Source organism: Triticum urartu, chromosome 7A (assembly GCF_056163025.1).
Source record: "Triticum urartu cultivar PI428250 chromosome 7A, HENAU_Tu73, whole genome shotgun sequence".
Taxonomy (NCBI): Eukaryota; Viridiplantae; Streptophyta; class Magnoliopsida; order Poales; family Poaceae; genus Triticum; species Triticum urartu.
In genome coordinates this window covers 539,731,213-539,750,547 of record NC_141879.1, presented here as the reverse complement: position 1 = coordinate 539,750,547, position 19,335 = coordinate 539,731,213, and the positions used below count along the sequence as shown (strand labels likewise).

The 19,335-nt window shown below is 43.8% G+C and overlaps 1 protein-coding gene across 1 annotated transcript; it reads right to left on the bottom strand.

The window, feature by feature from the left end:
- Window positions 1-736: 736 nt before the first annotated feature.
- LOC125519116 (T-complex protein 1 subunit epsilon) lies at window positions 737-6,678 on the bottom strand. Its single transcript, XM_048683996.2, has 9 exons — window positions 6,292-6,678; window positions 5,438-5,756; window positions 4,345-4,693; window positions 3,638-3,770; window positions 3,512-3,564; window positions 3,043-3,145; window positions 1,825-1,991; window positions 1,632-1,745; window positions 737-1,161 (listed from the first exon to the last, which is right to left on the bottom strand). Exons 1-9 carry the CDS (start codon window positions 6,488-6,490, stop codon window positions 991-993), a joined length of 1,608 nt encoding a protein of 535 aa, XP_048539953.1. The 5' UTR covers window positions 6,491-6,678; the 3' UTR covers window positions 737-990.
- Window positions 6,679-19,335: the final 12,657 nt, after the last annotated feature.

Sequence of the window (19,335 nt, the reverse complement as noted above, 5' to 3'; positions counted from 1 at the left end):
TCATTCCATGCCTCTAGTCACCTGCAACATTATCTAGCATGCACTGCTGCTTACCTCCTGCAAATGTGTGACTGCCCCCTGCTATCTCCTTAATTATTTCATGAACAGGTGTAGGATCAACTCCATTTGCGACCCGAAAAATCTCTGTAGAGATGTCCCATTTCCAGAAGTCACAGGCACTGCCGTGATTCTACTGAAGACAAATTTGCTAGCTTCAGAATCCCGGGCACAAAAACCTACAAGCCGAAATCTTTCAAGAATCTCCCCTCCGTTTTGCAGGTGTATGGACGGGGAGCGGCAACAAATAGAGGCCACTTACTCGAGAGAGGGAATAGGCAGCAAAATCTACCTAGTTTCAGAGGCGTGTTTCATCTCAACTGGCATAGGATTTGTTCGGAACTGATCGCAAATGGCTAATTCCGGTTCTTCCAAGGAGCATAAGAGGCGCATTTTACTCATGAAGTTAATTGTAAACACAGATGTTTTGTTCACTACCGTTACTAACATCTAAAGTCACCAACAGACTCCGTAAGACAAGTAGCTTTTCAGTTTATGTCACGTATAATTTAGTTTTCAGAGGTAAGTAAATTGAAGACATGTGCACCGTTCCTGGCACTGATCGGTACAAAAACAAGCAACTCGATACATATAGTAAGTCTGACTCACACCAACTTTACCTGAGATACTTTAGACAAAGCAAACAAAAAAATGAAACAATTACGATAAAGCAGACAAATTAGTGGTCCAAAACCATACATTAAGCATCTGAACAACACAACGAATGGTCTGGTATCGACATGACTTGTGCTACTGTCTCAAGCTCTACAAAGTGTGAACGCACGTCACAAAACTAGATAGCTCATCAAACAAAACAAGTGACCACTCCATGTAAGAATTCTAGGAGCAAATCAAAATCAACCCATATAAAATATGCTGACTAATGGAGCGCATGCCACTTAGCACAGTCGATTCCCGTTCTTGAAGGCGTCATCAATACTCAGAAGGCGTTATGACATCATCAATCTTGAGGATCATCTTGACCACCTGTGTTGCCAGCAAGATCTGTTGCTGCTTGCCGATCAGAGTCTCGAAAACATTCTGTTCTTTCATGTCGTTGGTACCAACATCATTGCAATCAATGCCACAGCGGGAATTGTTCTCCTAGAAATATGTTCAGAAATGAAATGTTACCCTCAATTCAGAAGGAATGCCATAACAATTACTCCCTCTGTAAACTAATACGTATAAGATCTTTTAGATCACTATTAGTTTACAGAGGGAGTAGTAGATATGAGCTCAAAAACACTGGTGACTGGCAGTGACATGCCTAGTGCTGGTTTCTGGAACCCTCACATCGTACACTACATAATATGACTTACATGATGGTACAACGTGTACAGCATCAAGCACAATCAATGCCAGGTGGGGAAGGACTAAGGACTATAAGGACTAAGCACAGGCACTAGCCAAAAGTAACTTCTGAAATAAATTCTATCACAAGCCCAACAAAAACACAGGCGGCTAATTAGTAGGAGTATAACAGAACAAGGAGGATGTTTTAAAGAGAGAAGAACAGGCTGACAACCGACATTTTAAAGTGACTGTCAAAATCAACAGAGAAAACAAAATACCTTGACATGTTGGGATTTTACGACAGTGAGAGTATCAATAGGCGGCAAACCACTGTTTTCAGCTAAAGCTAGTGGAATGGCATCCAAAGCATCAGCAAATGCCCTGATTGCATACTGAAAATACAAAGAAGCACAATTAGAAGAAAACATATATGGATTTCTTTTGTAGTACCAGTTCCAAAACCACAATTACCTGCTCAACTCCAGGATGCCGATCTGCTGCAGCATCAACAGCAATTGAGCAAGATATTTCTGCTGAGCCACCACCATACACAATTGAGTTGTTGATGATCAGATTCCTTGCAACACATAGAGCATCATGAATACTTCGCTTGGTCTCCTCAATCATCATTTTGTTGCCTGTGCAATACCAGAATACCAATCAGAAGATACCCATATACATTATTAGCCTAAATATGACTGAAATGTATACTAACTAAGACTGGAAGACAGCAGTTAGGCTTGGTGTTTCTCAAATATTTTGAGGACTTCAATCTTATAATCCTAAAAAAGTAACAGCACAAAGCTAAATAGTACAGATGACTTTAATGTTATGATATGACTGTATAACGATTCAACAAGAAATATGGACATTATCATGAACAACAGAGGTGCCTAGGTTATGTTCAGATTGTGACCAAAGTGTACCTTCCCAATTTGTCGGTCATCACAAAAGCATTGGCTTTTTGTTTGGATGATACCAACTGTTTGGCATGCAAATGTTCATTTACCAACTCTAGTTCATTTTCTATCCAATTTGTTGGCAAGCAAAACCTCAACAAAATTTTTGGCTAGCCAACTTTTTTGACAGGGCAACTTTGGGCACAAACCAAACATGTCCTTACTAAAAGCCCCAGAACTACATAACCAGTGAGATCCAAACAGGCAAGGAGTTATATTCAATACCAGTGAGGTATTGAATATATAGCTCAATGATGTGGATTAGTTACCAACAGACTCCCAAATCACCCAGATCAACATTTGAGGGTCTATTGGACGACTTTGGATAGTTCATGGCATAAATTAGAAATTTTGTAGTTAACTGGTGTCATTTTATAAGCCGTCTTGAGGTATGGCAAGTACGATAAAATATAATCACGATTAAAAACATGTTAGCATTTCTTCAGTTGTAGTGAAAACAAGAATTATTTCTCATGTATTACAATTAACAGTTGGTACGATCTAATATGGAGTTGACATGCATTAAAATTTTCTTCTAAAACCATTGCTTTGAAAATTCATACGAATACTGCCAATTGATATAACAATATCCAGGCTATCCAGTATTAACTGTAAAGTGTGTCTCGAACAGATTCGTGGTTGGTGGGATAATGCTTCCATGGCCCAACAAATCACTGAGCATACATGTGTCAATATGAAGAAAAGAAAAAACATATACATCAGAACATACCACCACGGATGAAAATAGTTACAGCTTTGGAATTGGCACACTTCTCGATGTATAGCATCCGATCTTTTGTTGTTCCAAATGACTTCTCTCTGACTAATCCAGCCTATTTAAGCAGGACAAGCAAACAAACATAAATCTTATGCTTTACAAAGCAAATTAAGATGGCTACCAAGCATATGCAATTCAAAGTTCAAACAATACATCCTCTGCATTCTCTAATGTAACTGCTGTTCAGAAGTGCAAGGCATTCACATGGTGTTTTCAAGAAACTGACTAAACCACTAACTCGGCTACCAAGATAGCATGATGGTTGAATTTAGGGTTGGAGATAAACATTCAGCATATCAAGTAGTGGTGAATGGTCGCCCTCAGAAACCCACAGACGGTTACATTCACTCTCAGTTGAACCCTCACAAGATAGCATGCATATTACTTGTTTGAAGAAAGATATAGACAGATCAGGTTATACCTTCCCAAGCTTTTCGGTAGTCAACTCTTGGAACCTTGGAACAATCCTCCCTCCTGCACTCAGTTCTTAAATGTTACGTACTGCCATAAAATATAATTTAGAAACACATGAAGAGAGGTAGGTTACCTGTCGCAATGGCAATTAATTCTAATTCAACACCACCAACCCATCTGACAGCCGGCAGCTCCCTTTGCATTAGTAAGTGATTGGCTTCATCATCAAACCCCCATTGACAAATAACTAGGGTTGCACCAACATCCTATAAAATGTACATAGTTACGTGATTATGTTTTGAGCAAATCATACACTGAACATAAAAAACAGATTGATGTGCATACACTTCGTACAGCATAGCATTAGTAACATAAATGTTAATAAGGGGAGGTAGAAAGTGTTTTTTGCAGCCTAAGGGTATTAACAATAATGTATCCTATATATATCTAAAAGAGCCATCCCCACTAACTTATTTATCTCAACATGCAAGCATGCCACACCACCATACAATTATAGACGGGACAAGGCCCACCTCAACATGCAACTGTGCATGGGATTATTTTTCATTCTATTATTCTACTTGTATTCATAAATATTTACAACTATACATAATCAAATACAATAAGTCTTACGTATTTTTAACTTTGGTTCACGTCTTATCAATCAAAATATTTATATTCCACACAATCCAATCTCATTAAAATTAATATATTGCAACCAATTCCCGCAACACGTGAGGTACCATCTAGTTATTGTAAAAGAGCACACATCACAAACCAAGAATACAAAAACAAGCTACTCCACAATATATAAACAGTTTGTCCTTTATAGGCTTTTACCTTGCATTTCTGAACCATGTCATCGAAGTATTTCTGCTCTTGCCCACGCAGTGTCTGGAATTTCTCTACAGTGTCAATGTCAACCTTATGCTTTGTCTTAGGCTTCGGGGGCTCAAATGGGCAGGTCAGAATGGCAATGTGAGCATCCTCAATTCTCTTTGGCATTTGGGGGTGGCTCATATCTTTGTCAACAATGATTCCTTGTACTAGCTCAGTATCCTCGAGCTTCCCACCAACCTTACCTTCCACCTTAATCAAGTCCAAATTTACATCCTTCCTTTCCAAATCAGCGACCGCAAGGACTGCTTTGACAGCAATCTCAGCTAGAGCCCTCTTACAACGGCTAACACTGTAGAATCAGAATAATTGGACAGATCAGAAAGGTTTGAAATAACCTATGTAAAATGTACCCATGCAGAAATACTCCATCCATTACACATTGCCACTATATCATCAGCCCACCATGCACACAGACCAACGCTAACACTAAGAAAGAGTTAGCAAAAAATGAGTACATCTAGTAAGGCAATAAAGCAAGGCTAGAGTTATTTGAAACAGATTTCACTTGAGGTCAAGGACAGTTATACTAAAACGGAAGGGATACTTCCAACTTATAAGGCTGTAACAAATAGTTTTTCTGCTATACCAGAATATTTCTTTCATGTAATGTCCATTTTAGAAGTAGAACTGCGGAATTGATATTATTGTACAAAATGAGCTCAAGAGACAACGGTACAAGACAGTAACATCTGCAATTAAAATGACACCAGAAATTCTCCCAAACTGTAGGCAAGTATACTGTCCATAAATTGGGTTCTCGCAAAACAAAGGGAACTAAACTGTCAATATGTTCCCCCTGACAGCCTTCATGTTGTAGAAAAATGTGAAGCCTGATTCAAGCCAAAATAATACTCACTCCGTCCTGAATTAGTTATCTTAGATTTGTCTAGATACAGGTGTATCTAGACACGTTTTAGTGTTAGGTACATCCATATGCACACAAATCTAAGATAACTAATTTGGGACAGAGGTAATATCTTATAACTCGGTTCTAAAGCAGCTGACTGATTAAGCACAATATGTTATTACTCACATCTTTGAGGACAAAGTTGTCATGCAGGTCTGCACCAAAGGCTCTATGTCTGTAGCACTGAACTCATATTTCGTGGAGATGCTTTCAAGGTGATCAACAGCTATCCTCGACGCCATCTCATAACCTTCGGCGATCCTTATTGGGTGAATACCACGTTCCAGCAGCTTCTCAGCCTGCTCCAGGAGCGACCCAGCCAGGACCACAACCCCGGTGGTACCATCTCCAATGTCATAGTCTTGACTGCGGGACAACTCCACCATGAGCTTCGCAATCTGGTTGTCAACATCCATTAGCTCCAGGATCGTCGCCCCATCGTTTGCTGAAAATCCATTGGAAAGAAGGTCAGTAAACAAAACATGAGACAAATCAATTCAGTACGTGAGCACAATAAATGAAGTGCTAAAAACACAACCGGATCTCCAGATCCACATAGGATGGGGCACCTCGCCTCACTTCAGCATAACATTTGCAGGAGTAAAAGTAAGAGCACGCTCGTACCCACTAGATAGAGATAGCTACAGAAATGGCAACCTAGCATTTCCCCGATACACAGTATTCCAATCCGAGCAGAGACATAACGAAAGCAACAAACTAGCCCTACAAATCGTACCATCTCCTTCCCCAAGCAACAACATAACAGCACGAAAGTAAGGGGCATCCCACAAAGCTAGATCTCGCCATCATAAGACTCGCTGTGACACCTAAGAGAAACCCTGATCCTCAACGCACAGCCATTGCCACCAACGTCGAAGATCCAATGGCAGGCGAAAACTTCCGGATCTCGTACCAGGCTAACCGGAAAGACCAGACCTAAAACCTAAAACCAGGAGAAAGCGAGAGGGAGCGGGTATTACTGATGGTGACGTCGCCGTCGGGGGACTGGAGCATCTTGTCCATGCCCTTGGGCCCGAGGGAGGTGCGGAGGATGCGCGCTACGGACTTGCCGGCGGCGATGTTGGCCTTCTGCGCGTCGAGCCCCTGCAGCCGCGACTTCTTCTCCTGCTCCCGGAGGATGATGAAGGGCCGCCCGTACTCGTCGAAGGCGAGCGCCATGGCCGCCGGAGCGCTGGCGCCGCTTCTCCCAGAAACCTCCGGAAGGGCGGATCGGACGAGGACTGGGAGGGGTGCTGTGGTGGGGGAGAATGAGGCGGCGGTAGGTTTCTGGAGGGAGGACGCGCCGCGGGGGCGAGGGTTTGTGGTGCTTTCTTCTTCGTGCTTCCACTTGAGAACTTCTGGCGGCTTCAGGCAAAACCCTGGCTGTGGTTTGGGCCGGGATGAGCACATGGGCCTGGCCAAGTTCCGTGGTGTCTAGGGTTTCTGGTAAGACCAAGTCCTGGCCATTTACGATACACCCAAAGGTTTTGAAAAGTCTAAACCTTCCTGAACCATTTTTATTGGAAAAACCTTCCTGAACCATTTTTATTGGAAAAACCTTCCAATCAACCAACTGATCTTCTGTTGTCTCAAAAAAAAGCCAATTGATCTTCTCGCCGCATCCGCCGCTCGCGCGGCCGTCAGATTGCGATCCACTGGTCCACTAGATCGTGGTTGCGCGTGCAGCTTGGGACCACTTACCGCTTGCCTCTAGCGATAACAGGCAACGATGACCACATGTGCGAGGCAACGATGTTGCAGAAACAGAAAACAATCGTTCGATCCGCTCGACGAATCTAGCACCTACTCCCTTGTTTCCCCGCTTTCGATCCCCTCGATCTCGTCTCTCTCCCCATGATGCTCTAACACTTCCTTCACTCAATCTGCTTCTAAAACCATCCACGAGCCAAGCTCCAGCCATGGCGGATGGGGGTGTCAATCTACTTCCCAAATCATCCACAACCCAAGCTCCAACCAGAACGAACAGTGGTGTTGATCTGTTTCCTAAATCATCCATGGGCCAAGCTCCAGCAATGGTGAATGGCGGTGTCAATCTGCTTTTTAGATTATCCATAACCCAAACTATAGCCATGGCGTAAGGAGAAGATAGAAGATATTTGTTTTTGCAACAAAGGGGTTGTTACTGCAACAAGGCTTTTCTGCAAAAGGGACCTATTGCAGTATTAAAAAACTCATAAAAATGATTCTGTAACAAGACCTTTGTTGTAAACAAAATCTACAATGAGATCTTTGTTCCATAGAAACTCGTAAAAATGATTCTCGCACAACACCTTTGTTGCGAAAAAATTCTACCACAAGCCCTCCGTTGCAGAAAAACTCGTAAAAATGATTCTGCAATAAGACCTTTGTTGCGAAAAATATATACAACGAGACCTCTATTGCGGAAAAACTCATAAAAATGATTCAGCAACAAGATCTTTGTTGCGAAAAAATTATGCAACAAGAGCTCTGTTGCAAAAAAAATCTGTAACAAGACCTCAGCTGTAGAAAATACTGCAATAATGTAAGTGCATCTAGTGCCACCCCTAGTTGGTTTTGGAGTATTGACGACAAACCTAGTTGAGGGACTAATGTGTTTGTGAGAATTGCAGGATAACACAGGTAGAAGTCCCTCATTGATTCGGTTTTCCTACCAGAGATGACCCCTAAAAATGTATGAAGACATTGAAGTCAAAGGTGGTATGTGAAGACATTCACATTGAAGACTATGACAAGAGAAGACATCGCATGAAGACTATGGAGCGAGAAGACTTAGCAGTTTCGTCGTTCTGTGTTTTTCCTTATTGAGTCATAGGAACCACCGTACTGTTAAGTGGGGTCCAAGAGAAACAGTCAGAATGACTGAAGTGATGCTTAACCAAAATCCTATGTCTTCGAGTGAAGACTATGAGAGCAAATCTTGTCCAGAGTTGGATAAGTCAGCTTTGCTTGTAGCTCAAGTAAAGTTGTCGTGTGTGTTTGAAATCTGACCGTTGGAACACGTGTCAGTTCCTTAGTGACCAAGGGTCATTTCGGACAAATCAGGTCGGGTTGCCTAGTGGCTATAAATAGCCCACCCCCTACAACCATAAACGGTTGGCTGCTCAGAGTTAGTACACGGCTTTTGTCGTTTGATAGCAACCCACCTCGAAGCCTTTGAGAGAGAATTCCTTGCGAGAATAAAGCCCTAAACACCCAGAGCCAAAGAGTGTTAGGCATCACTTAAGTCTTCCTGTCTGTATGATCTAAAGACTTATTACACTTGAGGACTGTGAATCCTCCAGCCGGTTAGGCGTCGCGTTCTGAGCATCCAAGAGTCATTGTGGATCGCCGGTGAACGAAGTCTGTGAAGGTTTGGAAGTCTACCTTGAAGACTTACCAGAGTGATTGGGCGAGGACTGGGTGTCCTTAGCTCAAGGGGAATAAGGTGAAGACGAGGTTTTCTGAGTTGAATCTCAGCCTCCCTAACCAGACGTACAGTTGTCACAGTAACTGGAACTGGTCCAACAAATCATTGTCTTCAACGAGTCACTGGTTTCATCATTTCCTTCCCTTTACTTACTGAGTGACTGCTTGTTCTGATTGGCTTCACAATATCTTCCTACCTGATCTTTACTGTCTAGCTGCTATTAGTCATTGTGCTTTCACTTCATTGAATACTTGACTATGGTTTGCCTAGTGTAGTCTACCTTCCGCTGCATGGTAATAGGTTTATTTCTATCGTTTGTCTTCCAAACTTTCATGTTTTGAAGACTTTCATAAAAATCGCCTATTCACCCCCCTCTAGTCGATCACTAGCACTTTCAATTGGTATCAGAGCAAGGTACTCCCTTATTCTGTGTGATTCGATTTAACCACCTGGAGTTTTAGCTATGTCGACTGCAGGGATAATTAAAGTCTCCGCTGTGTGCCCCGTCTTCGATGGAACTGAATATCCCTACTGGAAGAATAAGATGCGCATGCATCTTGAAGCCATTGATGTCGACCTATGGTATGTCGTCAAGAATGGCATTCCCAAGGCTGGTGAAGGTGTCACCGCTGCTGATGTCAAGAAGTTTGTTCAACTGGACTCCACTGTCAAGAACATCATATGTGATCATCTGACCAAAGAACAGTATGGCCGCGTGAGTGCTTTGGAAACATCTAAGCTAGTCTGGGACTGGCTCTTCAAGGTCAACAAAGGCGTCTCAACCCAGGGGGATCAGAGAACCAGTGTCCTTCGCAACCTCTTCGACCGCTTCAAGAGAAATGACAATGAGAATGTCCAGCTCACGTTTGATCGACTCACTAACATCACAAATGAGCTTCAAGCCCTCGGCGTTCACCAAGCATGAAGTCGTCAAGACACTCCTGAGATCACTTGATAGCTCGTTTGACACCCTGGCCCTGATGATTCAAGAATGTCTTGACTTCAAGACACTCGATCCGTCTGACATACTTGAGAGGCTCAACACACATGAGTTTCAGCTTTCTGAGAAAAGAGATATCTACGGTCCTAACTATGGGTGAACTCGTGCCTTGAAGGCAAAAGTTGTCTCCTCGTCTGAAGAAGAATCTGACAGCAGTTCTGATGATCCTGAAGACATTGGAAAGGAGCTTGCTATGCTTGTGAAGAAGTTCCAAAAATTCACCAAGAAGAAAGGCTTCAGAAAGTCCTCAAGATCAAGCTCAAGGAATGATGAAGCTTCTGCTCATGACTACAAGAAGAGAACATGCCACAAGTGCAAGAAACCTGGCCACTACATCTCTGAGTGTCCGCAGTGGGACAATGAGAACAAGAAGAAAAAGAAGAGCAAGGAGTATGATTCTGACGACAAGAAGAAGAAGAAATACTCAAAGTCTTCTGCCAAGTCTTCCTCAAAGTCCTCATCGCACAAGAAGAGCTCATCTGGCAAGGCACGTGCGTTTGTTGGCAAGGAAATGGATTCAGAGGAGGAGTCCGCTTCTGAGGAGGCAGAGGTGGGGTCTGAGGAGGAGTCCGATTCTGGCATTGCAAGTCTGGCTGCAACTTACGTTGCCAAGTCCATCTTCAACACTGAAGACAATGTCACCAACGCCGATGCTAATGACAAGGACGACTCCACTCCCACCTACTGCTTCATGGCACGCGGTGCCAAGGTAAACTCACGCGCCACTCACTATCAAACATCAAGTGAAGATGACTCTGATTGTGGTTCCAAACCCAGTTACAAAACACTTGCTAAAATTGCAACTGAACAACAAAAAGCTATGGAACATATTCAAAAACTATTAGACAAAAGCGATGACCTGTTGGACGATGAAATGACTCGATCTTAGTCCTTAATTGAAGACAAAAAATCTTCATGTTAAGTATGAGGAACTTGAAAGTCGTCATGAAACGCTCTCAACATCTCATGAAAAGCTTTCCTATGATTATCTTCAAAGGAAGCAAGACCTTGAAAAATTGAGAGCGGCTCATGAAGATCTTCAAAAGAAAAACAAGTCACTTCATGCCAAACAGATCAGTTCCGTTCAGGAAGGTTTTGAACCACCATGTCTTAAATGCATTGAGCGTGATAACGCTACTTCTGTTGCTGAATGTTCTACTGCTGCTACTGTTGCAATATCTTCAACTGTTGATGTGATAACTAACCCCTCTGTTGAGGATGCCACTGCTATTGTTGATGAGAATGCTAGGTTGAAGACATTGCTTGAAATAGGGATGTTCAAAAGTCTCAAAGGGCATCAGACACTATGTGATGTCCTCAAAAGGCAGATCCTGAACCGAAACCCTAGGAAAGAGGGTATTGGGTTCGAAAGAAAAATGAATGTTGATGGCTCTTACTGGAAACCTGAGCAGTACCCCAAAACCACATGGGTTGCTGCAAAGGGACCTTTAGTGGATCCATCCACCCTATCTAGCTTCACTTGTGCTAATCCCATTGTTATTGATGAATCCTTTGATGCAAACTATAAACTGTTTAAGAATCAGAATGGTGAAGTGTTTGCCAGGTATATTGGTACTAACTGCAGCAATGGGCCGCCTATGAAGAAGGTCTGGGTGCCGAAAAGGTGTTTGGAGAATCTTCCTGTGAATGTCGTCATGACACCACAAGTGAAGAAGACAAACCCCAGACCACAGGCTTCATACGGCCCAAAGGCTTCATATAGACAGAGGACTCACCTGAGTCGCACTAATGCAAATGTTTTGCAGGAAAGCCATACTCAGGCCTATGAATATGAGCGCGGTTCATCAAATCGCCATGTTCATAAGACCAAGAACTATTCTGCTTATTCTTATGAGTACTATTGTCCACCTGCAAGACTTTTTGCTAGGGCTCCAAATCCAAAGTTCTCAGATGCTGCACTTAGACTCATTGCTTCGAAGCCATCCTTGAAGATGTGGGTGGCTAAGAAAGCTAACTCTCTTTTGCAGGGAAAGGTCTCCAGCCGAAAACCAAAATCGTCTGTCGTTATTGCTGGGGACCTTAAACATCTTGTAGGGCGCAAGATCAAATGCCCAAATAGTCTTATTATGTACTTTTGTTCCTGAGTCGCTTGCTACTTGCCCTATCAGTCCTAATCTTGATCTAAACTTTCATAATCCACTGGCTTGTCAAATGTTTTTACTTCACAATTCTCTTCGTGAAGCCTATCCCCCTAACTGCACTGTAGGGTACGACACCAGCTGCTTCAGAATGGATTATTGATAGTGGGTGTACCAATCACATGACTGGCAAGCGAAGCCTTCTTATGGACTCAACCTTATGTCCATCTGACAAGAGTCACATCACATTTGCTGACACTGGTAAAAGTAAGGTATTGGGTCTAGGTAGAGTTGCAATCTCAAAGGATCAACACATGGATAAAGTCATGCTTGTTAAATCCCTTGGTTTCAACTTAATGTCTGTCTCAATGCTTTGCGATTTAAACATGATTGTGATGTTTGAAAAATATCGTTGCCTTGTTCTAATGGAATCTGACAAGTCTCTAGTGTTTGAAGGGTATCGAAAAGATGATTTGTACGTGGTAGATTTCTCAGCAGGACCAAAAACTTACCGTATGTCTTCTAGCAAAAGCTTCAGAATGCTGGCTCTGGCATCGGAGGCTAGGGCATGTTGCCATGAGGAACTTGCACACTCTTGCAAGAAAGAAGCATGTCATAGGCATCGAGGGCGGCAAGTTCAAGAAGGATCACTTATGCGGTGCCTGTGAAGCAGGAAAGATGATGAGGGCCAAGCATCCCTCAAAGACAATCATGACAATGACTCAACCCTTCGAACTTCTCCACATGGACCTTTTCGGTCCCACTCATTACTCAACTCTTACTACTACTGCTTGTCTCTATGGCTTTGTCGTTGTTGATGATTATTCAAGATATACTTGGGTGCATATAATCCTCTACAAGACTAAAGTGCAGGATGTCTTCAGACGCTTCGCAAATCGAGTCATGAACAACTATGGCGTCAAGATAAAGCACATCAGAAGTGACAATGGCACTGAATTCAAGAACACTGGGCTAGATACATATCTTGATACTTTGGGCATCACACATGAATTCTCAGCTCCGTACACGCCACAGCAGAATGGCGTCGTCGAACCCAAGAACAGAACACTTATTGAGATGGCTCGGACGATGCTTGATGAATACAAGACTCCAAGAAAATTCTGGCCTGAAGCCATTGATACTGCATGCCATATCATCAACCGTGTTTATCTTCACAAGCTTTTGAATAAGACTTCCTATGAGCTCCTTACTGGCAAGAAGCCAAATGTCAGTTACTTCAGAGTATTTGGTGCCAAGTGCTGGATCAAGGATCCACATCACACTTCAAAATTTGCACCAAAAGCACATGAAGGTTTTATGCTTGGATATGAAAAGGATTCGCACTCCTACAGAGTCTTCAACCTCTTTCACTATAAAGTGGTTGAAATTGTGGATGTGCGGTTCGATGAGACTAACGGCTCGCAAAGAGAGCACCTGCCAAATGTGCTAGATGAAGTTCCATCCAGTGAATCAATCAAACTTATGGGAACTGGAGAAATCATACCATCTGAAGCTCAGCCTGAAGAGGAACTTATCATCTCCGCACCTGATCAACCTGAAAACAATGCTCAGCCTGAAGACAATCCTTCTAACGATGAAAATGATCAGTAAGAGCAAAATCTTCGTCCTGTACATCCTCGTGTTGCAAATGAAGTGCAGATTGAGAGAATAATTGATAGTATCAATGCACCAGGTCCACTCACTCGTACAAGGGCAACATAGCTAGCAAATTTCTGTGGACACTTCGCATTTGTCTCAATATCTGAACCCAAGAAAGTTGATGAAGCCTTCATGGAACCTGAATGGATTCAAGCTATGCAAGAAGAGCTTCAACAGTTTGAGCTGAATAATGTATGGGAACTAGTTAAGCGTCCTGATCCTCGCAAGCACAATATAATAGGCACCAAATGGATATACCGCAACAAGCAAGATGAGCATGGTCAAGTTATCAGAAACAAAGCTCGTCTCGTTGCTCAAGGATATACTCAAGTTGAAGGGATTGACTTCGATGAGACATTTGCTCTTGTGGCTAGACTTGAAGCCATACGCATACTGCTGGCCTATGCAAATCATCATAACATTCTTATGCATCAAATGGATGTGAAGAGCACTTTTCTCAATGGCAAGATTGACGAAGAAGTGTATGTTGCACAACCGCCTGGCTTTGAAGACCCAAAACATTCTGATATGGTGTACAAGCTCAACAAGGCACTGTATGGCCTCAAACAAGCCCCTAGGGCTTGGTATGACACACTCAAAGACTTCCTAAAGAGCAAAGGCTTCAAACTTGGTTCCCTCGACCCCACTCTCTTCACGAAGACATATGATGGTGAACTGTTTGTGTGCCAAATATATATGGATGACATTATCTTCGGCTGCACCAATCAGAAATACACTGACGAGTTTGGATATATGATGCAAGAGCAATATCAGATGTCCATGATGGGTGAGCTGAAGTTCTTCCTTGGTCTTCAAATACGTCAGCAACGCAACGACATCTTTATATCTCAAGAGAAATACCTCAAAGATTGCCTGAAGAAATTTGGAATGCAAGATTGCAAAGGCTACACGACAATGCCAGCCAAACATCATCTGGGTCCCGACGACAATGGTAAAGAGTTCGATCAAAAGGTATATCGCTCCATGATTGGTTCCTTGCTTTATTTATGTGCATCTAGGCCAGATATCATGCTTAGTGTTTGCATGTGTGCCCGGTTCCAAGCAGCACCAAAGGAATCGCATCACTTAGCTGTGAAGCGAATTCTCGGATATTTGGCTCACACCCCAACACTAGGATTATGGTATCCAAAGGGCTCAGAGTTTGATCTAGTTGGATTCTCGGATACTGATTATGCTGGTGACAAGGTGGATCGCAAGTCTACATCAAGCACATGTCATTTTCTGGGACGATCACTTGTATGTTGGTCTTCAAAGAAGAAGAACTGTGTATCTCTCTCCACTGCTGAATCTGAATACATTGCTGCTGGATCTTGCTGCGCTCAGCTTCTATGGATGAAGCAAACACTCAAAGACTATGGCATTCACCTGAAGCAAGTACCACTCTACTGCGATAACGAAAGCGCCATCAAGATTGCCAACAACCTAGTTCAGCACTCGAAGACAAAGCACATTGAAATTCGTCATCACTTTCTCAGAGATCATGTTGTGAAGGAAGATATTGATATCATACACGTCAACACTGAAGAGCAATTGGCAGATATCTTCACCAAGCCCTTGGATGAGAGAGGTTTTGCAAGTTATGGTGTGAGCTAAATATCTTGGAATCCTCAAATGTCCTGTGATCAGGCACACATCCTAACACTTATGCACGTTGATGACTTAGATGTGCAACACACGAAGTAAAGTATATCTTCAATCAATGAAGACTTACACTCTGAGTGTGAATACATTAACGTGGAATTTGACTTCGGAGCACCACGATAATTGTGCGTCGTGTCTGGGTCTAATACTTCCTATACGGTGGGTAACACCACCACCAAATTCTTCTGTTTGAAGTGTTTTACCCATGGCGTTACATTTGCTATGTCTTCACATTTGGTTTTTCTTCGATTTCAACTTGTCTTCATGATTATCTTCACTATGTTGACTTGATTGTCTTCTGATATATACATACTAGTGTTCTGTCCTCTACAGCATTCACTTATAGCTACGTTTTCCTTGTTGAATTTTTTGAACTAAGTGAATGTGATCGGACCCTAATCTCTCTATGCTTTCTATCTCAAACTCTATCTGTCCAAATCATATGCATTCTATTGAAACTGTCGAATGTCTTCTCTGCGTCCTTGTCAGTAGAAGATACAGAGACAAACATTAAGTCCGTTTCCAATGCTAATTCCTTCACCTGAAACCAGGAGAAGTGGGAACAACCACCCGACAATCCAGGCGTGCGCGGGAACGTGGAACAACCTCTGATATGTTGCATGATGGCCACGTGTCCTCCAGATGTGAATCGCCAGGGGCACCTGTGTAATAACAGTGTGCCGTCCCTGTCCCTATAAATACACGTCTCACCACAGTCATTATCTTTTCTTTCACTCTCGCACAAACCTTAGCGCCACTGCTAGCCCTCGACGATGCCGGCGACGAAGCGCTTAGCTGCCGCGACCTCACCGACGCCGTCTTCACGCCGGCCGCGGACATCATCTTCTCCGCCGTCGTCGTAGGTGTCCTCCGTCGCCAAGTTAGGGCACAGACGATCGAACTGCTCGGCCTCCTCTCCCACTCCGTCTAGCAGTTCTTCGTGTGGCAAATAAAACTTCCTTTTTACGGCCCTTTTGATCCTATAGATTCATCACTTTCTACCACAAGCAGTTTCTGTTCACACAAGTTGGATCTATTTCATACTTCATCTCATAATATGCCTAGTATGTTCACTTATGCTTCACAAAGTAGTTAGATTCCTCACTTGTACTTATTCGTGGATTCGCACAAATCTGGAACCAACTCTCTATCTATGAGTGAATGTCTTCGCACTATGAGGTCAATGTCTTCTAAACTGATTTATCTTCAAAATCTTCTGAGAATGCATATGACCTCTTCCCCTTCCCTCGCACCTTAATGCTATCACAGGTACATGTCCGTGGGAGAATCCCTTGGTTCTCATAGTCTGCATTCGTTTACAGAATTCTTACAACATCACATTAACTCTCCCGAAGCCAGTTCCTGTTTGACCAGCAAGCAGAAGCCTTTGAATGTGTTGAAGCCATTCAGTTTGAAGTTCATGGCTACAGAGAAATCTGCAAGGAAGGGTGGCAGACAGCGTCGAGGGGGAACATCAAGAGATCTGCCCGATGACCTCTCAGAGCTGTACAAGACAGATCCAGAAGAGGATTACAATCAGCGCAAGACACGAATCCAATGGATTCAAAGATATTGGGCCGAACAATGGTTTAAATACAAGTTTGTGACCCAGGAGTATGCTGAGAAGAATGCCATCAAGAGTCCTTGGGTGACATTCTCTTCTGAAGCCTTCCACCGAAGACCAGAGCTGAAGCTATTGCTCAGGGTTTCTATCCTTGTATGGTCCGTGGACCACAGCCTGAAAATGCCGACCCATCATCACTGCTCTGGTGTCGTGACGATAATCTCTTCAAGCGCAACTTCCAGCATGCAAAGGCATCGGCCAAGGAAAACAAGAAGTCATTGGGACTAGACTTCAACCCTGGTCCTTCTGCTCCCCGGGCTGACGGCACACGCGATGCTGAACCCAATCTGGTTGGGCCCTTCTACAACCTAGAAGGTCTCATCACTCATATTGTGGTTCAAGGGGCAGTCGTGGATCAACCTGCAGATGATGCTGAATCTGACGAAGCACCTGCACCACCGAGGCCAACGAAGCTGAAGAAGCCTAAAGCTTCAAAGTCTGCCTCAGCACCAAAAATCTTACGGGCGAAGCCACTGGCTACTGCACCTCCTGAAGAAAGTGTGCAGTCTGAAGATCTATCACGTATCTCCAAAAAGACTGAGATGAGAAATAATACTGATCAGACACTAACTGCTGCTGCTATTCTGCACAACGACGCCATTGATCTGTCCAGCGATGAAGATCTTGCAGATGACGCTCTTGAGCAACTGATTAAGAGCAAGGAAGAAGCAGAAATCTTCAATGATTTGCCTCTCTTTGACGTGGCAATCATCCACAACTTCATTGACGAGTGGTTTCAAACCCCCAATCTCAGCTTTGAAGATCTGCAACTTCCAATTGGCCTCAACGTCGCTTTCACTGGCGCCATTGCTTCTGAGCTAGCTCTAGCTCAGCGCATCATTGAACTGAAGCAAAAGATCGACTATGAGAAAGCTCAGTTCAAGTAGCACATGGCAAAGCTCAGTGTGCAAGATGTCAAGAACTTCAAGACTATGCTGCACGAGCTCAAGGAAGCCTTTCTCAAGAAACACGAAGAAGCTAAAGGTTCTCGTGAGCGCATGAAGAGTCTGGCTGACAAGTGCGTGCAAGCCTACAATGAAGCTGAAAAGCGCAAGGCTCTTGGGCATCCTGGTATCGATCCCAGGATGGCTGCACAGAAGAAGAAGAAGCCAGTTGTGGCCGAACCCGAAGCAACAAGGCAGGAAGCACATCCCATTGTCTTCCCAGCCAGTATGACAGGCTCGAAGCCTAAGGTCCCCATAGTGGCTTCAGAATTAAAGAAGACAAGGGTTGTCGAGGCTGAAGCCAGAAAGAGGAAACATTCTGAAGGTTCTGATGTCGCTCCCTCCAAGAAGAAGCGCAAAACCAAGAAAGATCGGGCTGCTCCCACAGAGCCACCTGTTGTCGAGCCCATCTCGGTTGCTCGTCCTAAATCTTCGCATCAAGAACGATAGATGATAGTTCATGAGCCTGCTTCTACAGAGGCTCTTGAAGCTGAAGACATTCCAGCAGTTGACCCCATCGCTGCTGAAGACATTGGTCACCATGACAATGTTGAAGATGATGTAGTTCTTCCTCAGATCGAGCACAACTTGGTATCATCGCCTGTTCTCACGAACAACGAACTCATTAGCATTGGTCGTCCTCTGACGCCAATTGCTCAGGATGCATCATGGGCTGATCACCCACAACAACAAGACACCCTGAGTAATCCCCAACAACACGTCACCCCACATGTGCAAGAAGAAGATGACTTTGAGGCCCAGCCAACTCCATCTCCACAGGCGTCGCCAGCGTTATGCAGGCTTCGCAAAGGACCAAGGCCCCAAGTCCCTCTTTCGAGCTTTCCAGAAGGAGAAGTGCACCACCAATCTGTTGCACGTCAGGTGTTCCCCGAAGCCACTCCTACTGTGAATGTTTCCGAGTCTGAAGCTAAAGTTGCTGAAGACATTCCGGCTGCATCAGCCGATGAAGAAGAAGATGAAGAAGAATCCCCAAGAGACACAAGATTTGCTACACCCCCGTCTCACCAAGATGTTGTTCTCGAGGAGAACATGACCGACCCTCCAGCTCCTCAAGTGGAGGTTGAGAATCCTGAGGCTACCACCACTAACACCACTGAAGCCAATGACGTGGTCATGGCTGAAGACACTGTGGAGCCTGCACCTAACACTGTGCCAGAGGTCAATGAAGCCAATGATGCACCTGCAACAGATGTGCAGCCTGACGCCTCTGTTGATGCCACTACTCCTGTTCTGCCACCAAGGCCACATACTATTGAGCAAGCACACAACTATGGTCAGCTCATCAATGTCAAATGGCCTCTTCTTGTTCCTCCACCTACTGCTGGTCCTCAATTTGGCTATCACGTCGAGCGCAGGCCTCAGGTTCAGAAGCCAATGCCAAGGCTGCCTAGGTTTCCAGGCACTGCATCTGCACCTGGATTGTTCAATATCAATGGCTTCAAAGCACACAACACCTTCTTCAATAGCGTCAAGAACCCCTACTCAAAGGCAAGAATATCTTCTGATCGGTTCTGGAGCTATCAGCAGTGCAATTATTACTCATGCATCTTGTACAATCAATGTCGCATTTTCCCCATATGCGTCTTGGCACTGAAGCCATAACTGG

Excerpts from the sequence above, each read along its gene's own strand:
- LOC125519116 (XM_048683996.2), bottom strand. The coding sequence starts at position 6,490 with ATGGCGCTCGCCTTCGACGAGTACGGGCGGCCCTTCATCATCCTCCGG. Across the intron at positions 3,146-3,511 it reads CTACCGAAAAGCTTGGGAAG|GCTGGATTAGTCAGAGAGAA; the intron begins GTATAACCTGAT and ends CTGCTTAAATAG. Across the intron at positions 1,162-1,631 it reads TAAAATCCCAACATGTCAAG|GAGAACAATTCCCGCTGTGG; the intron begins GTATTTTGTTTT and ends ACATATTTCTAG.